Source organism: Lynx rufus, unplaced genomic scaffold (genome assembly GCF_022079265.1).
Source record: "Lynx rufus isolate CCGP_SWC_20201006 ecotype Redwood Valley unplaced genomic scaffold, mLynRuf1.p SCAF_2, whole genome shotgun sequence".
NCBI classification, from domain to species: domain Eukaryota; kingdom Metazoa; phylum Chordata; class Mammalia; order Carnivora; family Felidae; genus Lynx; species Lynx rufus.
The window spans coordinates 180,797,196-180,819,112 of NW_025814834.1; the positions used below are offsets into that span (position 1 = coordinate 180,797,196).

The window sequence follows — 21,917 nt, forward strand, 5'->3', positions numbered from 1 at the left end:
CCATTTTCCAGATGATGAGATTGAGTCCCAGAGTGATGAGTGACTTTTATTAATCCAGCACACATTTACTGAGTGCTGATTATGTACGAGTACTTATGCTAGAAGCTAGAGATGCAGAAATGAAGTACATTAAGTCCAAGATGCTTGGTCTAAAGGAGGAGCTGGAATAGTAAACAGTTTCTAAATGACACCAGTGCTGTTAGTGTGGTCTGGGGGCATAGAAGCAGGAGTGCGTGCCTTTATCATGCACAACGGAAGGTGAGATTTCATTTGGATCTATAAGGATGAATAGGAGTTTATTAAGAGTCTTGTGAACAGAAAGAATACATGTCTAAAGGGATAAAGCAAGAAATAACATGGCTTAGAGTAAAGTGTATAATTTGGTATAAAAGTGGCACTGGTTGGTAGAGAGAAAGCCTAGAAGAAGATCAAGTTTATTTTTTGGTAAGTTGGTTCTTTGGGCTTGATTTTTAGAGTTGTGGGGAGCCATGAAAGTTTAAAAAAAATTTTTTTAATGTTTATTTATTTTTGAGAGAGAGGGAGAGACAGAGCGTGAGCAGGGGAGGGGCAGAGAGAGAGGGAGACACAGAATCCGAAATAGGCTCCAGGCTCTGAGCTGTCAGCACAGAGCCTGACATGGGACTCCAACTCACGAACTGTGAGATTATGACCTGAGCCGAAGTCGGACGCTCAGCTGACTGAGCCACCCAGGCGCCCCTTTGAAAGTTTTTCAAACAGGGGAATGATAGCCCCATGCTGGGCCTTTCCTGGAATATTCATATGTTTATTGTTTTGACTTTTTCTTTTCAAAACTCAGCTCAGGAGCTGCCTCCTACAAGAGACTCTTCCTGACCACCATGCCTCTAGGTTGGGTTAGATGTTAGATGTTTCTTGTGGGCTTCCTGGGCCAAGCCTTCCCTCTGTCCTATCACTTATCTACTGCCTTGTTACCCTGTGTTTACATGCTTTTCTACTCTAATCTGTGGCCACTCAGAGGTTATAGCACCATGTCTGATTCATATTTGTATTCCCCATACCCAGCACAAGGCTTGACCCAGAGCAACGTGCTCAGTAAATATTTGCTGAAAGAATGAATGGGAGGAACCGGGTTCCACCCCAGTCCTGAGACAACATTTGGAGCAGGTGTAGTACTGGGGTGATTCTATGGTGTGTGTGTTTCTTCAGTGATGCTTGGGTGGAGAGAGTGTATGTGAATGGTGGAGTAACCATTAAAGATTGGTGACACTGGAGGTGTGTTCCTCCTGAGTGACCACAGGCCTTTCCTATAGATGGCTTCTGTGACTGATGGTAAAGCCGGAGTCAAAGATGCTTCTGACCAGAATTTTGACTACATGTTCAAACTGCTCATCATTGGCAACAGCAGTGTTGGCAAAACCTCCTTCCTCTTCCGCTATGCCGATGACACCTTTACCCCAGCCTTTGTCAGCACTGTGGGCATCGACTTCAAGGTGAAGACAGTCTACCGCCATGAGAAGCGAGTGAAGCTGCAGATCTGGGTGAGTCCTGAGCATCTTGTGCAGGATTGTCTTGGGGGGTGATTGGTCTGCTAGTACAAGAGCTGGGAGGCAGGCCAGTCTGGAACTTCTGGGTCTTATGGCATCAAGCACCAGTGCTGTTGAAGGCCTGGCCCCTGGACTGCCCCTTGCTGCTTTGATAGAAGTTTGCTCGCTTCTGGGGCCTCAGTTGTTTCTGCTGCTTAACTTTCTAAGAGGCTTTATCCTGCCTATACAAATGAGTGACCAAGAATTTGGGCTTTGGGGTTAGAAATTTGGATTCAACTTCCAGTTCTGCCACTTATTAGTTATGGAATCTTGACTAAATATTTATCTTCTCTAGGCCACCCTTTCCTCTTTGGGGGTGTAGCATCGACATCATAGGGCTGTTGGTGCTTAGCATACTTCGTGGAATGCAGTAAATGCACTGTAAATGTTAGCTCCTGTGTCCATAATCTATTACTGTGTAATAAATCACTTCAAAACTTGATGGCTTAAAATAACAGTAATTAATTATTACACAGTTTCTGTGGATGAAACATTTGGGGGTGGCTTGGTTTCTGTCTTGTTGCCTCTTATGAGGTTGCAGTCAGATATTGGCTTGGGTTGTCATCTGAAGGCTTGAATGGGGCTAGAGGATCCCATTCCAAAGTGGCTTACTCATGTATCAGGTATTGGCTATTAGCAGGAGGCCTTAGTTCTTTCCCATGTGGTTCTCTCCATGGAGTTGTGTAAGTGCCTTCATGGCATGGCATCTGGCTTCCCCCAGGAGGAAAGATCCAAGAAAGCAGAGAGGAAGTGACAATGTCTTTTATTACTTAGCCTTAGAGTATCTTTTGGTCACTGATTCAGTGTAGGAGAAAATTACATAAGGGTATGAATCCTGGGAGGTGAGGATCATTGGGGACCACCACAGCTACTATTATTGGTATTTACCAGTGGTACTAATAAAATATATACATCTTTGAGATGATATAGCAAAATGTAGATCATATACTTTTCAATAATGAATTATTGCCAGGATTAGATATTTTGAAAATTAGTGATTTTTAGTATTCAAAGCATGTGTTGTTTATGATCTCTCCATTCAACCTGATACATTGTGCACATATCTTATTGGCTATATACAGTACTTTTCTTTTTATAAATTATCTCCATATGTTATTATCTTCTGATTAACCCCAAGGGACAGATATTATTTTAATTCACTCCTATTTTACAGAAGAAAAAAAGTCAGACTCAGTAATTAACTTGCCTTAAGTCAACCACACAGTTGCAAAGTGGGATTCCAATTGAGGCCTTCTGATTCCAAGTTTTGTGCTCTTTTCTCTACACTGTGCATGTTAGGTCTTATAGAGCCCTTATTTCCATTTATGATAATGTTAAGTATTAATTTATATAGAGATAAAAGTTTATTTTGTTCATTTAGTCTTTATTAAAATCACTGAGGAATTGTGAGTTATTAGAAATATGAGAAGCTAAAAAGACCACTCAGTTCATTGGTTCTAGAAGTGTGGTCTTCAGGTCATCAGCATCAGCATTACCTGGGAATTTATTAGAAATGCAAATTCTCAGGCCCCTCCTCAAACCTACTTACATGAGACACTTTGAGCTATGGCCTAACAATGTGTATTAATTATAACAAGCCTTCCAGGTGGTTTTGAGGCAGGCTAAAATTGAAGAACCACTTTGGTTTAACTACCATTTGGTTTAACTGTCTTATGGTGAGAATCAATAAGCATTTATTAAGTACCTATTATGTGCCAACTGCTTCCACTTGTGTAATCTGACATCCTCTTGGCAGCCAATGCACAGAGAAGTGAAAGCACAGGATATTGGGGGGTGGTGAGCAATACAGGGGAACTGGAACAAGGCTGTGAAGAGCAGGGAGGGGTGCTAAGAGGGAAATTTGCTGGAGAGGCTGTTAGGCAGTGGCTTGAGGGTAAGGGAGACCTTGCACAGCAAACAGAAGTTTCTTATCATGGGCCAGAGTTTACATACTTGACGATTCTTTAGAGACCTGAAGAAACTATTAGGAGTTTTTTTTTTTTTAATCTATAAACATAAGATAAAGGTTTACTCATATTTCCTATATGGATTGACACAGATGTCTTCATTTGATCTCCACATCACGTGGTCACATATCCTACACTCAAAAAATCTTCAGGTAGGAGAAGACAGTCTGCCCTTCTAAGGGATTTGGCAGTGGTGGCTCCCTCAGTCCTTCATTTATGTTCAGTACATTGTGAACTTTTGCAGTTTCCCTGTCCCTGGTTTAGTGGATTTATTGATTATACTACCTAATTTTAACTAAATAAACCCTCACAATGGATATGTGGCTTTAAAAGAGTCCTGCGAAGAAACCTCTGCCTGAAGACTATATACTAATTATAGTGAGCCCAAGTGAGCATGGAAAATGGCTGAACTGATGTTTCTCAGACTCCCAGCATAAGTTCATTGTCAGCCATGTTTTGAGGTAAAATCAATGATGATCTAATTAGATCTGACATAGTCAATCACATTACTTTTGCTAAAAAAAAAAAAAAATTAGCAAAGAGATTTTGTGCATGTGTGCATATGTGCCTTTCTATAGCAGAGAAAAAGTTTTCTGTACTGTTCATAAATACATTAAAATGTACAGATTTAAGTATTTGTCATTTTTATGAGTTTTAACATCTTTTGTGTACAGATATAGATCTATATGTATGTGTAATCTAAATAAATATACAAATATTGTGGGTATGTGCTCACATTGTTCACATGGCCTTACTTAAAGGGTATAAATTTGGAGACCATTACCAGACCATGGGGAGCCATAGAAGGGTTTTAATAAGGTCAGATTTGCATTCTAGAAAAATCCCTTTTTTCAGTTTGGAGAAAGGATGGAAATAAGGCAAAGAAACCAGTGGTTCAGGTAAGTTATAAGGGCCTGAATTAAGTGTATTAGTCTGCTTGGGCTACCGTAACAAAATACCACAGACTGGACGGCTTAAACAATAGAAATTTATTTTCTTCTAGTTCTAGAGGCTGGAAGTTCAAGATCAAGGTGCTAGCAAGGTTGATGTTTGACAAGAACTCTTCCCTTGTGTTGCAGATAGCTGCCTTCTAGCTGCGTGCCCACATGGCCTTTCCTTGGTGCTTATATATGGAGAGTGAGGGAGCTCTCTGGTGTCTCTTCTTATAAGGACACTAATCCTATCAAATCAGCCACCCCGCCCCCCGCTAATGGTCTCAATTAACCTTAATCACTAACTTAGAATCCTCATCTCCAAATATAGCCACACTGGGGGGTTAGGACTCCAACCTATGAATTTTAGGAGAATGCAGACATTTGGAACATAATATCATGACAGCGACAAAGTGACCAAAGGGATGGAAATGAGGAGAGAGATTTAGGACTAGAATTTACAGAATTCGATGATCAATTAATTGTTTAGGAAGAAGGAGGAACACATATCTGCTTATATATATCTACTTACATATATTTACTTCTGTAAACAAAAGTTCTGTGATTTTTTTTTTAAATTATGTGAGCTTTGGTAAGTCACTCTATTTCTATGAATAGATAATATCCTCAACTGTAAAAGGCTCACAGGTTTGTTGACGGGGGGTGCTACATGCGATAACACAGTATTGTGCCTAGCACATATTAGGAACACAATAAATGTTAGGTTCCTTTTTCTCTCTGTTCCTGATCTAAATGCAAAGTGTGACTGGGTTCCTTGCCAGATTTTCCACCCATGGTTCCAGGAGTGCTGGAACAGCACTAGCACTGTCTGAAATGTTCAATTAAATTTCTCTGGTCAATTTGATTTCTCAGGGATTTCAGAAAGCCATTGTCAGGGTGGAAGGTGGAGAGGGAGGAAGAGGAGGTTATGAGCATTGCTGAGCAGGACCATTCGCAAAAAGAGTTTCTATCATCTCTGGAGGATGTTGGATGATGAAGGTATTGGTAGTGCTTTGTTCCCTGGGGTCCCTGAATACATAGGTCCCTAAGAGCCCCCTCTGTTTCATGAGAGGTTAATTATTGTGGATCAGAGATGAGAATCTTACTGGGGAGGTGGGGGTAGGGGAGAAGTCTCATTAATAGAGAGTGAGAGCATGCACAGGTGTGAAGGGAGGGATATTAGATAACTCCACAGCAACAGACCTGACTAGAGGCCATTTACTGCTTGGTGCTGGTTGCCAAGCAACCACTGGAGGCCTGTGGGAAGAGATGAGCAGGAGAGGGCCTTCCACTACTTCCATTCTGAGCCCATTGCAGGGACTGTTGGGTCTGGTGCTGGTCAAGGGAAGAATCTGGGTGTGTGTGGGAGGACTCAGCTGACCTAGGACTCTGGAGTCCTGGGTTCCAGTCCTGGCTCTGCCCTCCAGTCATGTGAGCTGGAGTGACCCTTCTCCTCCATGGGCCTTCCCTAACTATCAAACGGAGAAAATAATCCTTGTTCTTCATGCCTCATGAGTTGTGAAGATCAAGTGAGGAAATGCAAAGGAGAGCCTAAAGAGAACTATGAAGCTTTGAGGAGATCAGAGGATTATGGATATTGTCCGCTATGTGAATTCTTCTTGTATATGCTTTCAATCATTCTTTGTATCTTTCCCACCTGCCCTCTGACCCAGGGAAGTATTGATCTCCTTAAAAGAATTGGTGTTTAAGTCAGAGATGTGAAGTTACTTGTGTAGAGCCAAACTGTAAACTTCATTCTTTAATTCATTCAGTAGATATTTACCTGGTGCTCACTCTATGCCAGGCATTATACTAGCTATGGGGAAACACCCTTCCTACTTACATGGAGTTTACCCTCTAGGAGGGGAGATAAATACTAAGTACATGAATAAAAAAGACATAATTTTATCTGTGGTAAGGACTCTGAAGGAAAAGAATAGACTTGTTTCAAACCCAGGCACTGGGACTCCGAACTCTGGAATCGCTGAACTGTGACTTTAATCTCATCCCTGGGCTTGCAGCTGGACTTCAGGGTCAAATTCTATTCACAATTTAAATTTCTTTAATGTTTTATTTTTATTTTTGAGAGAGACAGACTACGAGTGGCATGGGGGGGGGGGTGGGAGCAGAGAGAGAGGGAGACACAGAATCTGAAGCAGGCTCTGAGCTATGAGTACAGAGCCCAACATGGGGCCTGAACTCACGAACTGTGAGATCATGGGCCCGAGCCAAAGTTGGATGCCTAACTGACTGAGCCACCCAGGTGCCCCTCTATTCACAATTTAAAAGGCTAGCTTAGTTGATGACCTTCACCATACCAGTTCACTTCAGAACTGTCTCTGTTAGGGGACATGGTGGCAGGGGTCTCCATTGTGGAAAGATAGTATCTCCTGCTTACATCCACCAGTGAGGCTTTGGGTGACCTGAATGTCCAGAAAGGTTTAAAGATAGGAGTACCTCACGTGTTTGGGATTACTTGTATAAAGATTGGGGAATATACTGGCTGGCCTTTCCAACATTCTTCTGTTGGCTGTTTTAAGAACTCTGTCTTGTGAAGGATTTATAGGCCACTATCCTTACTCCTGGGCCTCTTGTGGTATCACTGTTTCCTATCATCTTTCTTTCTCCGCAACTCATTCCTCTGAAGCCCTCAGTTACTAAGGCCCTTGTGTGTACTTCCATTATTCTATTTCTTTGTTGTGGTAGTAGTGAAGTGTATAAAGCACCAACATATTGCCTGGCATGGGGGAAACACTCAACAAACAGTAGTATTTATTAAGGTTCCCGGGTGATCAAGAAATGATATTCATTTTCCTCCCCATTTAAGTTTGGAACCAAGTGAGAGATAGATGCAGGAGTCAGAGAGATGGGGAGTAATGTGACAGCCTTACTACTGATAAAAGCTAGGATGAAGCACATGGCCCAAGTCCTCAGGGAAGTGGAGCTTGCTAATACTTCACTCTGGAGTCGGATAGATGTAGAAACCCAATCACAGGCCAACATGGGGAGCTAGCTGCAATCTGCTCATGCAGTGTACACCCAAGGTCAAAGTCCATGTGGCCCAGACTTACTAATGCTTCAGACCTAAAGCATCCCACTCAGGACGATAGTAGATGCCTCTATGTCCATGTTCAGTCTTTCTCATGGAGGAAAGGAGGGTGCCTCCTCCAACAGCTCTTTTTGTATTAAAGAGATAGATGGAAGTAAGCATTCACTCCAAAAGGAGGTTGAGTACAATAATGAAAGCCAGGAAAAATAGGAGGAGTCTTAACAGATTTCCTGGGAATCCTGAATTTCACAGTTACACGATTCACTTCCTATGTAACCAGGAGCTGAAAAAGTAAGACTAGTTGAGACAGGGCTGTTGGGAGTCAGCTAGGTTTACTCACTAGCCAACTGCCTTATTCCCACACAGCCACCTCAATGAAATTTAGGTTACCACATGATTTTAGAGTCACTTGTAAATATTAAAAGTAGTGAATATTAAATCTGGGAATGCAAAAAACTTATATCTTGGAACCAGTAAGATAACAGGTTACCACATGATTTTGGAGTCACTTGTAAATATTAAAAGTAGTGAATATTAAATCTGGGAATGCAAAAAACTTATATCTTGGAACCAGTAACATAACAATAAATGGAATGGGGTTTAGGAATATGGGGAAATATAATTATACCAGAAGCCTAGACTAAGAAGGATTGTGGATCTTAAGTAGTCTTTAAAAAAATTTTTTTTTCAATCTTTAGTTATTTTTGAGAGACAGAGAGACAGAGTGTGAGCAGGTAAGGAACAGAGAGAGAAGGAGACACAGAATCCAAAGCAGGCTCCAGGCTCTGAGCTGTCAGCACAGAGCCTGATGCGGGGCTCCAACTCATGAACCGTGAGATCACGACCTGATCTGAAGTCGGACACTTAACCGACTGAGCCACCCAGGTGCCCCTTAAGTAGTTTTCTTTTTTTATTAAAAAATTTTTTTTTAACGTTTATTTATTTTTGAGACAGAGAGAGAGAGAGCATGAATGGGGGAGGGTCAGACAGAGGGAGACACAGAATCTGAAATAGGCTCCAGGCTCTGAGCTGTCAGCACAGAGCCCGACACGGGGCTTGAACTCACGGACTGCGAGATCATGACCTGAGCCGAAGTCCCCCGCTTGACCGACTGAGTCACCCAGGCGCCCCAAGTAGTTTTTTAACAAATATTTACTGTGGCTTACACTGGTGATAGAGAAATTAATATGAAGAGACACATCCTGTGCTCTCCAGAAACTCGTGCGATTGGATTTACCTGTGAGCTCCAAAAGTGAAATGAGTAGCATAGTTCTCTTGTTCTGGTTAAGGGAAACAAACTAGGACATCAGGAGAGATTGACTTTTTCTAAGAATTTAAGAATATATAATAATGGATTATATGAGATTGGGCAGCAATTACCATAAATTACCATAAATCTAGTGGTTTAAAACAACACAATTTATTATCTTATAGTTCTAGAGGTCAGAAGTTCAAAATTGGTGTCACTGGGTTAAAAATTGAAGTGTTGGAGGCGCCTGGGTGGCTCAGTTGGTTGAGTGACTCTTGATTTCCACTCAGGTCATGATCTTATGGTTCATGAGTTTGAGCCTTGCATTGGGCTCTGTGCTGACAATGTGGAGGCTGCTTGGATTCTCTCTCTTTCCCTCTCTCTCTCTGCCTCTCCCTGCCTCTCTCTCTCTCAAGTAAGTAAACTTAAAAAAAATTGAAGTGTTTGCAGGTGGGCATTCCTTCTGGCAGCTCTAGCGGAGAATCCATTAATTTGCAGTTTTCAGCTTCTGGAGGCCACTTGCGTTCCTTTGCTTGGGGTCCCTTCCTCCATTTTCAAAGCCAGCAATGCAATATCTTTCAATCTCTCTCTCTCTCTCTCTCTCTCTCTCTCTCTCTCTCTCTCTCTCTGTCTCTCTCTCTCTCTCTGTCTCTGACCTTCCTGTTTTTCTCTTATAAGGACTCTTTCATGATCTTGGGCTCACATGAATAATCAGGATAATCTCCCACCTCAAAACCTTAATTTAATCCCATTTATGAAGCCCTTTTTGCCATGCCAGGTAACATATTCACACGTTCTTGGAATTAAGATGTGAGTATCTTTTGGGATGCTATTGTTCTGACTACCACAGCATCTATTAATAACATGGAAAAGATCTATTATACACCTGAAGCTAATATTATACTGTAAATTAACTGGAATTTAAACAAAAACTAAACAGACAAACCCCAAAACCTAAACCCCCCACACCAAAAACAAACAAACAAACAAACAAACAAATAAATAAATAAATAAAGTGATAGAGGCAAAAACAAAACAAAACAAAACAACCCACGGAAAAGATCTAATATAAATGCTCCCTATCCTTCGAGACTCTAACTTAAGTTCTCTCTCCTCTGATGTTAGTCCCTGCTGCTAGCTGCCTGAAACAGGCACTGTTTATGTCTTAGGCTTACACTGCCCACTGAGAATGCCTGTCACATTGTTAGGTCCCAATAAGCCTGTGAGCTCAGAGCTTATCACATCTTAGTCTCTCATTTTAGACATGAGGCTAAGGTCCAGAGAGATACAGACTTTACTAAGGGGCTGCAGCAAGGTTTCCTAACACATTTCAGTGCTCTTCCTACACTTCAGGAAGGTGAAGTCTGTCCACCTGAGCATAGAGAGACTGACGGGCAGCATAGAAGAGGCTGGAGGCTGAACAGGAACACTAGGGCTCTGACAGGGCCCTGTTGCTCCAGAAATCTGGAGACAGTTCTGAGTACAACATCTCATGCTTAGCTCTTATGATAATCAGAATTGATTTTTATAGGCAGCAAGTTTCCTGTGGCTGCAGAGATATGTTGACACTCACCTCCCAAAGCGTGTAGGAACCAGCTGCTAGAGAGGTTTAATCTGATTTTTTAAATCACAACAAAGACTATGGGAAGTCAAACCAGAATTGCAGGCCTCATCTGCCTTTGTAACTTGTAAATAAATTAACCAGAAGTCCTGACTGGCTATTCCAGGGGTCTGTGTTCTTTAAGGCTACCGCCCCTTTACCTCTACCCAAACTGGTGTGGGTGGAAAGTAAATACCTACAAGCCATTTGCATACTCATTCATTCAATAAACCTGTACCTATTACGTGCCAGGCACTGTCATAAGAGGGCAAATACACAGCTATGATACAATATGAATGATATAATAAAGGAGTGAAGAAAGTGCCAGGAAAGGGAAAGGAGCTGCTACCTCTGCATGGGGAAGTTATTTTAGGCTTCACGAAGAGGGGACACTTGAGCTGGGTCTTAGCAAATGAGTCAGAGTTTTTCAGGTTAATGCTGGGGAAGATCTTTTCAAGCAAAAGGAAACACATTTATTTGCAAAAGCATGATCACTTTTAGGGACCTATTATATGCCTGGCTGTGGTAGGTGAAACAACATCCCTACCTCTAAGGGGCACTCAGTGCAGTAAGACGGATATAACACGCATACAAATTACCAATGATGCTGTAGACATGAATGATGCCTTGAGAGGTACAGAAAGTTTTAAGGGAGTTCAGAGAGGGAGTGCTCCCTCTCAGCTTGACAGCATCAGGGAAGGGTTCATTGAGGAGGTGGCCTTATTGTAGTGAAAGTCGGGTCTAGCAGATAATAACATCCTCAGAGGCAGAGCTATCTGTCTCATTCTTCTAGGTCTGTGGTCCAGGCTGACCTCGGTTTTTGACTCAGAGGCAATGTTCTGACATTCCCTGAAACGATTTGCATGTTCAGGAAGCAGTGCAGCATGTCCTTAGGAGCAGAGACTTTAGAGTGAGCCAGGTCCATGCTCCAAACCCATTTCTGCGACTGTTACCTTGTTCATGTCCCCTTTCCTCCTTGTGTTTCTCTTTCTTCTTTTTGAAATAAGGATAATTTTAGTAACAACTACATAGTGTTGTTGAGAGAATGAAATAAGATAATGCTTAGCATGTAGTAAGTGATCATTAATTGGTAGTTTTTGTTATTATTATTCTGGTACTCTCAGGGATTGATTTGTGGCACCAAAGTCTGGATGTTATCTGAGCTGGACTCTGCATCTTTTAGGATTTGATGAACATCCATCTGAATTCTTTCTCTGAGTTCTGAGCTGAGTCTGCAGTGGTTGGTGGTTGATCCCTTTGGCAGAGCTGTGCCTGATGGCACATGCAGTTTAGCTGGGGGGATAGAACAATTTAGAAAGCCATAAAAAACTAAAATATGTGGTACTGAATAAATTTAATGGAAGTTTAAAGGAAAGAGTTCAGTAAGAGTGGGTAAGAAAGACTTCCGGGGGGAAAGCAGCAAGGGGACCACTATAGGATGGGGAAAGAAGGAAGGTTGTGATGGAGACATCCCAAGCAAGGGGATTGACATTAGAGGAGGGCATGATTTGTAGTGTACTTTGTACAGTGTTTTTCCAGTGAGGTGACTGGACTTCTCCCATATGTAAGTCACAGCTCTTGCCTCTGCCTCAATTGCCATGTGGTGTAGCCATTCCCTCCTTACAATATTTACATTGTACACACCAAGCATAGTTCTAGGTGCTACAGATACAGCAGTAAAAGTAACAGACAGAATCCCCTATCCCACATTTCCCTAGATTTAAGGGGGAAGACTGGCAGTAAACAAGCAAAATATACAGTATATGCTATGATGATGTGTTCTGGGGAAAAATATGGCAGGAAAAGGGATATAGGAAGTGGAGTGTTATTTTTAAACATTTTTAAAATATTTATTTATTTATTTTTGAGAGAGAGAGACAGAGTGTGAGCAGAGGAGGGGCAGAGAGAGAGGGAGACACAGAATCCAAAGCAGGCTCCAGGCTCTGAGCTGTCAGCACAGAGCCTGATGTGGGGCTTGAATTCACGAACCACGAGATCATGACCTGAACCAAAGTCAGACGCTTAACTGACTGAGCCACCCAGGTGCCCTTGAAGTGGAGTGTTATTTATTTGTTTGTTTATTTATATGTTTAAAAATGTTTAATATAATTTATTGTCAAGTTAGCTAACATATATTGTATAGAGTGTATTCTTGGTTTTGGGGGTAGATTCCTGTGATTCATTGTTTACATACAACACCCAGTGCTCATCCCAGCAAGTGCCCTCCTCAATGGGCACCTCCCCTCCCACCCCACCCCTGTATCAACCCTCTGTTTGTTCTCTGTATTTAAGAGTCTCTTATGGGTTTGCCTCCCTTTCTGTTTGAAACTATTTTTTCCCCTTCCCTTCCCCCATGGTCTTCTGTCAAGTGCCTCAAGTTCCACATATGAGTGAAAACATATGATAACCTGTCTTTCTCTGACTGACTTATTTCACTTAGCAGAATACCTTCCAGTTCCATCCACATTGTTGCAAATGGCAGGATTTCATTCTTTCTCATTGCCAAGTTGTAGTCCATTGTATATATAAACCATATCTTCTTTATCCATTCATCAGTTGATGGACATTTGGGCTCTTTTCATGATTTAGCTATTGTTGAAAGTGCTGCTATAAACATTGGGATACAAGTGCCCCTATGAATCAGCACTCCTGTATTCTTCGGTTAAATTCCAAGTAGTGCTATTGCTGGGTCCTAGGGTAGTTCTATTTTTAATTTTTTTGAGGAAACTCCACACTGGGAAGTGCAGTGTTATTTAAAATTTCTCAAAATAAATAAACATTCAAAAAAGTGAAAAAAATTTTTATTTGAATATAACTTATCCTCAATGTTATATTAATTTCTGGTGTGCAACATAGTGATTCAACTTCTCCATGCATTATGCTGTGCCCCCCACAAGGGTAGCTATTGTCTGTGTAATATCACTGACCATATTCCCTATGCTGTGTTCTTTATTCTCATAACTTATTTATTTCATAACTGGACTTTGGAGGGTTTTTTTTAAATTAATTAATTTATTCTTGAGATAGAGGGTGGGGCAGAGAGAGAATGTGGGCCAAGGAGGGGCAGAAAGAGAGGGGAAAGAGAGAATCCCAAGCAGGCTCCACACTGTGAGTGCAGTGCCCCATGGGGGGCTCAGACTCATGAACTGTGAGATCATGACCTAAGCCAAAATCAAGAGCCAGGGAGTTGGATCACCTGGGTGACTCAGTCGTTGAGCATCCAACTTTGGCTCAGGTCATGATCTCACAGTTTGTGAGTTGGAGTCCCACATAGGGCTTACTGCTATTGGCACAGAGCCTGCTTCAGATCCTGTCTCCCTCTCTCGGCCCCTTCCCCTGCTTGTGCTCTCTGTCTCAAAAATAAATAAAACATAAAAAAAAAAAAAGTCAGACGCTTAACTGATTGAGTACCCAGGTGCCTCTGGACTTTGCGGTTTTTAAAAACAGCTTTATTGGGGCGCCTGGGTGGCGCAGTCGGTTAAGCGTCCGACTTCAGCCAGGTCACGATCTCGTGGTCTGTGAGTTCGAGCCCCGCGTCAGGCTCTGGGCTGATGGCTCAGAGCCTGGAGCTGTTTCCGATTCTGTGTCTCCCTCTCTCTCTGCCCCTCCCCTGTTCATGCTCTGTCTCTCTCTGTCCCAAAAATAAATAAGCGTTGAAAAAAAAATAAATAAAAACAGCTTTATTGATGTATAATTGGTACACAAAACAACCTGTACATATTTAATGTATGCCACTTGATTAATTTGGACATATGCAAACATATGTGAAACCATCACCATAATCAAGATGATAGACATATTTATCACATCTAAAAGTTTTCTTGTGTCCTCTTCCCCAAATCTTTTTTTTTTTTGGTGAGATTTACCCTTTTAATAAAATTTTAAATGCATAATATAGTGTTGTTAATTATAGGCACTATGCTGTACAGCAGATCTCTAGAACTTATTCATCTTATATCACTGAAACTTTATACCAATTACATAATTCCCCATTTTTCCCTCCCCATAGTCCCTGGAAACCACTGTTCTATTCTCTGCTTCTATGAATTTTACTACTTTAGATATGTCATATAAATAGAATCATGCAGTATTTATCTTTCTGTGATTGGCCTATTTCACTTAGCATAATGTCCTCCAAGTTCATCTATGTTATTGCAAATGGCAAAATTTCCTTTTTTCAAAGGCTGAATAATATTCCATCATATGTGTATACCACATTTTCTTTATCCATTCATCTATCAATAGATAGTTGGGTTGTTTCCATATCTTGTTACTGTGAATACTGCTGCAGTGAACATGGGTTTACAGATATCCCTGAGATTCTGATTTCAGTTCTTTTGGGTACATACCCAGAAGTAGGATTGATGGATTATATGGCAGTTCTATCAGAGAACTTGAAAAGACATTTCTCCAAAGAAGACCTACAAATGGGCCAACAGATATATGAAAAACGCTCAGCATTACTAATCATCAAGGAAATGCAAATCAAGACCATTAGATATTACCTCACATGTTAGGATGGCTATTTAAAAACAAAACAAAACACAAGTGTTGGCAAGGATGTGGGGAAATCAGAACCGTTGTTTCACTTGTTCACCGTTCTAACCTTGTGTACTGTTGGTGAGAATGTAGGTGCAGCCACTATGGACCATATGAAGATTCCTTAAAAAATTAAGAAAAGGTAGGGGCGCCTGGGTGGCTCAGTAGGTTTAGCGTCCGACTTTGGCTCAGGTCATGATCTCACGGTTTGTGAGTTTGAGCCCCGCATCGGGCTTTGTGCTGACAGCTCAGAGCCTGGAGCCTGCTTTGGATTCTGTGTCTCCCTCTCTCTCTGCCCCTCCTCCGCTCACTCTGTCTCTCAAAAATAAATAAATGTTAAAAAAAAAATTGGGGCGCCTGGGTGGCGCAGTCGGTTAAGCGTCCGACTTCAGCCAGGTCACGATCTCACGGTCCGTGGGTTCGAGCCCCGCGTCGGGCTCTGGGCTGATGGCCCAGGGCCTGGAGCCTGTTTCTGATTCTGTGTCTCCCTCTCTCTCTGCCCCTCCCCCGTTCATGCTCTGTCTCGCTCTGTCCCAAAAATAAATAAAAAACGTTGAAAAAAAAATTTAAAAAAAAAAAAATTAAGAAAAGGCTTTTGGTTTTACTCAGAATGAGATGGGAGGGTTTTGAGCAGAGGAATTACATGATCTGGCTAACATTCTTAAAATCAACTTTATTTTTGGATAATTTTAGATTTATAGAAAATTTGCAATGAGAGTACAGAGAGTTCTCATATATCCTTCACCCAGTTTCCCTAATATTAACATCTTACATTACCATGGTGCATTTGTCAAAACTAAGAAATTAAAATTAGTACAATATTATTAACCAAACTATAGACTTTATCTGGATTTCACTAGTTTTCAAATAATGTCTTTTTACTGTTCCAGGATCCAGTTCATGTTATATTTAATAACATATTTTAAAAATTGAGGTATAATTCATATCTCATAAAATTCACCTTTTTAAAGTATACAGTTCAATGATTTTTACTATTCCTAAAATTGTGCAACCATCACTACTAACTCCAGAATATTTTAGTGGCTTACATTTCAATATTTAATATGATTGCTCTGAGGAAGGATTATGCCTACATCAAGAATAAATTTTAAAGAGACAAAGGGCAGAAGCAGGGAAGATCAGTTAGGATGTGTAATAATCCAGGCCAGGAATAATGCGTCTGGAAGTTGAGTGGTAGTAAAAGTGGTCAGATTCTGGGTATGTGTTGAAAATATTGTTGACGGTATTTGCTAATGAATTGGTAGTGGGGACAGAAGGAAGACGAGGAGTCAGGGACAATGCCGAGGGTTTGGGCTGAGTGACTGGATGGTTGAAGATGCGTCTAATGGAGAAGGGAAGACTGCAGGGAGAGCAGGATTTGGCGGAGATAATTGGGGCTGAGTTCTGGTTATGTTGAGTTTGAAAAGCCTTTTGGAAAACTGAAGGGAGATACAGAATAGGCTGTTGGAGGGGTGCCTGGGTGGCTCAGTCGGTTGAGTGTCCGACTCTTGGTTTAGGCTCAGGTCATGATCTCACAGTTCCTGTGATCAAGCCCCGTGTTGGGCTCTGTGCTGACAGCATGGAGCTTGCTTGGGATTCTCTCTCTCCCTTTCTCTCTCTGCCCAAGTCCTGCTCAAACGCACTCTCTCTCAAAATAAATAAATAAACATTAAAAAAAAAAAGGTAAAAGTACTCAAATGTGTGGTACCTGAAGGTGAAGGGAAAAGTGAGTCAGAAAAGGTTTTTGTTTTTTGTTTTTTGAGATTGTAGAAGTACCAGTATGTTCGTGTGCTGGTGGAACAATCCAAAAGCAGTCAACCAACCAAACTACCAACAAAGAAACAAAAACACAAACCTGGTGCTGTAGGAGAGAGAGGACAATTACTGGGATAATATCCTTGAATTGATAAGAGGAGGTGGCATCACAAGCAGGGGGTAAGCCCTTGCTAGGAGCACAGACTGTGCATCCACATCAACAGGAGAGAGAACAAAGAGGCTGGGCACAGGTGTGGCCAGGGGCTACATGTGCTGGTGGGGGTTCTCCTGGATACAATTTTGGGATGAAGTAGAAAGCAAGGTCATTGGTGGAGAGTGAGGATGGGGAGCAGGCAGTGTGGAGATTCAAGGAGAATGTCATCTAGGAAGAGTGAATAGACTAGGGAAATGTAATTTGATTGCTCATTAGCATTAAGGCTCTACTTGAAATTAGTGATCATAAATTTAAATTCATGAATTCATGAATTTGAAGCAAGGTTGTATGTTTCTCTGCAACCATGATTTGCTCTGTGGATACAGTCATAGAGTAGGCAGAGAGTTGGCTTTAATGAAAGTATTGTTTTGCTGAGTGTGGACAAAGCAATAGAAGGCCAGGGGAGTCAGGGTTTTGTACAGAGAAGCCATTGTATAATGACCATAGGATTCAAGCTGGGCAGAGAGGGAAGTGATGACATAAGGTGGGTAGAGGACAGTGAAAAGATCACAGGGGGTTGATGAGCATTGAGAAGGAATGAGCTAGAAAGATCATAGAGATCGGAAAGTGGGAGACTGGAAATTACTATTGGCAATGACAAGGTGCAGGGTATGACGATGAGGGTGAATGGCTGAGCTGGATTAGAAATGAACATTACTAGGGGCGCCTGGGTGGCTCAGTCGGTTAAGCGTCCGACTTCAGCCAGGTCACGATCTCGCGGTCCGTGAGTTCGAGCCCCGCGTCGGGCTCTGGGCTGATGGCTCAGAGCCTGGAGCCTGTTTCCGATTCTGTGTCTCCCTCTCTCTCTACCCCTCGCCCGTTCATGCTCTGTCTCTCTCTGTCCCAAAAATAAATAAACGTTGAAAAAAAAAAAAAAGAAATGAACATTACTAGAAGAAAGCTCAAGGAAATGAGAGTCCAAGATATTGGAAGTCTCATCTCTGTGGATATTGAAATCACCAAGAATTATGGAGAGAGTAACAATGAACCAGGAGTTGTTGATTGGTCAGTAGACAAATAAGTGGGTGGCACAGTCTCATGATGCTCGAGATTCAAAGCTGAAGGTGTTTTGATTTGACTTTTGAAGGAGGGAAAGAATGATCTGGAAGTAGGGGTGAAAAGCAGCAATATCTATCCCACCTCCTGGCCCAGAGATTCAAAGGTGGTAAGAGGGAAAGGGACTATCAATTTGGAGGTGTTAGGAGAAGGTGTGGCCTCAGGGAAAGCTGGTTTCAGTCACAGCAAGGGGGTGAAGAAAACATTCAGAGAAGAGGCTGAGGAAAACGAGATTTCTCTGATGACTCTGTGTTTCAGAAGGCCCAGTGAAAGGTGTCAGTAGGGAGGGGACTGGAGAGGGTTGGAAAAGATAATGTGCAGAGCTGTATGAGATTCAGAGTCCAGAGATCAAGAATGGCTTGAGAGGCTTGGGATGCTTGCCATGACTGACATGAATAGAGGAATAAAAGGTGCAACATAAATTAAAATGCAGACAGATGGCACCAAGACAGGCGGTGGTTGTAGGGGAAGAGGAATAGGGCCTTGCTTCCTCTTGGTCCCTGCTTTTAGAAGTCAAGAGGCTGGTGGAGATGCCATTCTTACTTGGACTGCCTTCCTCTCGATTTCACACATCAGTGATTATTGTGGCAATAAACACCAACTACCATTTATGTAAAATATCCTCACCTGCATCATGGGGCTAATAATACCTCTCACAGGACTAGCATAAGCTGCCAGTGGCACTGGCTGATGGCCATCTGTGCTCAGTGCTAAAAAAATTTTTTTTAAGTAATCTCTTCCCCCAATGTGGGGCTTGAACTCATGACCCTGAGATCAAGGGTCACAGGCTTCACCGACTGAGCCAACCAGGAGCCCCTATACTCAGTGCTTTTATCAACTCATTTCATCCTCACAAAACCCTATGAGCTAGGTGCTGTTATCGTCCCTATTTTACAGATAAGTAAACCGAGGTCCGGAGAAGTTAGGTAGCTTAAGTTCATACAAATAGCATGTAACAGAGTCCAGATTTGAACTGAGCTCTGTCTTTAAAACCCCCCTATGTCCTGTGCTGTTACTCTTCTTGTTATATCTTCACATGGATAAGGGCTTGAGTGCTTAGAAAGCACTCAATAGATGGTAAAGATGTTGCTAAGAGTTATAATTTATTGGGAAGCAACTATATATTGTGCAAATGGTTACATGCATTTTTCAAAAAGTGATTACAACCATGCTGCACAGAACAAATGAGAAAACTAAGACTTAAAAGTTAAGGAACTTAATCTTACTAAGATTGGTAAATGACAGAGCAGAGATTCAAAATTAGGGCCATCTGCTGTGGAGCCTGTATTCTTTTCACAGCCAACTCCCCTCCCACTCTTCCCACTGCCCTGTGATACCCCAGGGACCTCACAGGTGTCAATGTCATGGCTGAAACTTTGGAACCTCCAAGCAAACACCCAGAAAGGGATGGGTCATGTGTTGTAAACTATCTCCTCTTAGCTTTCCTTCCCCTCCCTCTCTCCACCCCACTACAACTTCCCAGGTGATTCTAATGGACATCCAAAGTTGTACAACGCTGATAGATAGGTATATAGTAGTTCCTGCTGCACATTCTGGCAGATTCAAAGGAAGGATGGGGGACTGGGTTAGTTCAGCTAAGGAAGAAGTAGAATGAAAACACAGCACCAGCAATGTGATAAGTAATGATGTCTCTGAACCTGTTTCGTCAGCTGTAAAATAGGAATAATATTAATAGCTACTTCTCTGTAGTGCAGTAAAGATTAAATGAGACAATATAAGGAAAGGACCCAACATGGTGCCTATGACATATTATGTGCTCAAATAAACTTGCCCAATGCCACACAGTGATTGGTAGAGCCAGGATAAATTCATGAGTGTTCTCTTGTGCCATACTATTGTACTGATCTTGGTTACTACCATTTCAAAGATTGGGGGTGCCTGGGTGGCTCAGTTGGTTAAGTGTCCAACTTTTAATTTTGGCTCAAGTCTTGATCTTACAGTTCATGGGATCCAGTCCTGTGCTGTCAGCCCAGAGCCTGCTTGGGTTTCTCTCTCTCCCTTTCTCTCTGCCCCTCTTCCTGCTCATGCTCATGGGTGTACATTCTCTCTCTCTCTCTCTCTCTCTCTCTCTCTCTCTCAAAATGAATAAATCAACTTTAGAAACAAAAAACAAAGATTATGAGCTGTGGGGTTTACAGGGTAGAGTCTATTGGCAGAGAAATTAGATATGAGTCACGGACGCTTTACCCCCATTTTCAGTGGGGGATAGAGAGAGCAGCAGTGCTCTGCTCTCAAAGATGCCCAGTTGCCTTCAAAGCCTTCAAAGATTCTCCTAGCTTGCTTAAGTACTGCCAGATGTGTTGCAAAGAGCAGGGGAAGGAGTAGGGGAGGCCATTCAACTGAGAATTTTATAATTCCTTCCTTCTACAAACTTCTTCTTCCCCCACACTGTTGCCCAACACCATTGCCCCACACCTTGGGTTGCCAGGTGGCAGCTGGAAATTCTTATCCTCTCTGTACTCCTGTGCTTCTCACCTTCCTCTGTGAAGTCTGTCAACTCTGTGCTAATGACGCAGAGGCTCTGAGCTCAGGCCCTGGGTGGAGGTGGAGGAGACACAAAAAGGATGGGAGGTCAAGTCCAAGGGAATATCTATACTCCCTCTCTTTTTGAGCCTCCACCTCAAAACTGAGGGTCCTCCTTTATTCCTCTCAGCTTTTGTCCTAGTCATCCAGTTGTTCATGAGAACTATCAATTCTATCTCCCAAATTTCCCTCCTTGGTTCTGTGCTATAAACATTTATCTAGGGTTAACTGTGTGCTTCCCTTCTGCCCCTTTCTTACTTTAGGTTCCTCTTATTTCCCCCCTTAGACTGTAGCAGCAGACTGAAGGAATCTCCCTGCCCTCAGTCTTGCTCCCTCCTTATGTTCTCTGGTCACTGTCCCTCCACTGCGTAAAACCCAGAAAGGGCTGTCCACTGATACCCAATAAATTCCTTTGCCTGGCATTCCAGGCCCTTTCTTGCCTTCCCAGCTTCATCCTCAGTCACTCAGCCCTCAGGCACACTCTACCTGCGTGTTCTCCAAACCCCAAATCCAAACACAGGATGCACTTACAAAAAAAACAAAAAACAAACAAACAAACAAAAAAACCCCACCAAAGAACAAAACTCACTTTATTTTTTAGAATAGTTTTGGATTTATAGAAAAATTATAAAGATAACACAGAGTTCTTATTTATCCCACACCCAGTTTCCCCTATTATTACCATCTTACATTAATTAATATGGTACATTTGTTCTAATCAACCAATATTGATACCTTGTTATTAACCTAAGTGCATAATTTATTCAGACTTCCTTAGTTTTTACTTATTATCCCTTTCCTGTTCCAGGATCCCATCCAGGATACCATACTTCATTTAGTTGTCATGTCTGCTTAGGTTGCTCATGGCTGTGAGAGTTAGGATGCACTTTTTTTGTGTCTTGCTTTCCCTTTCTGTAGGGAATACTTTCCCCCACACCCATCCCCCATTTTCCACCAGCAAACTTCTATTTGACTTTAAAGGCTCAGTGCAAATAAAGGCTTCTCTGGAAACCTTTCCTGACCCACCTCACCCCTAGCCTAAGTTAAGGGCCCTTCCTTTACTTCCTACACTTACCAGCTATACTGCAAGTGTTTCAGACTTGTCTGTCTTCCTCCCAGACTGCAAGTTCCCTGAGGGCAGGGTCAGGTCTGATTCATGTCTACAGTTCCATTGCCCAGCAGGGCCTGGCAAAGAGTAAGCATTCAATAGAGTTTGGCAAAATGGAAGTCAGTGTTCAGGCTGTGGCTTTATACTTCCTAAAGTCAAGGCTAGCCATTCCTCCTGCACCCAGCATGTCTGACACTCCTTTGGCCTAGATTAAGTTTTGCCTCCCCTAGGAACCTCCTCTGGTCAATTCTGCCCCTCGGTGGTTGGGAGGTCTGAGGCTTCTCTTGGGTTAGCCTCTCTGTAGAATGGACAACTACTTTCTCATGTGCTTTTCTTCTCAGA

At 42.2% G+C, this 21,917-nt stretch overlaps 1 protein-coding gene across 1 annotated transcript in view; it reads left to right on the top strand.

Moving 5' to 3' along the window:
- The first annotated feature begins 1,289 nt into the window (after nucleotides 1–1,289).
- RAB3B (RAB3B, member RAS oncogene family) overlaps nucleotides 1,290–21,917 on the top strand; it is a 54,238-nt gene continuing 33,610 nt past the window's right edge. Inside the window, exon 1 of the mRNA XM_047085827.1 lies at nucleotides 1,290–1,517. Within this exon, the coding sequence (XP_046941783.1) occupies nucleotides 1,290–1,517 (228 nt within the window). The remainder of the gene's footprint in view (nucleotides 1,518–21,917) is intronic.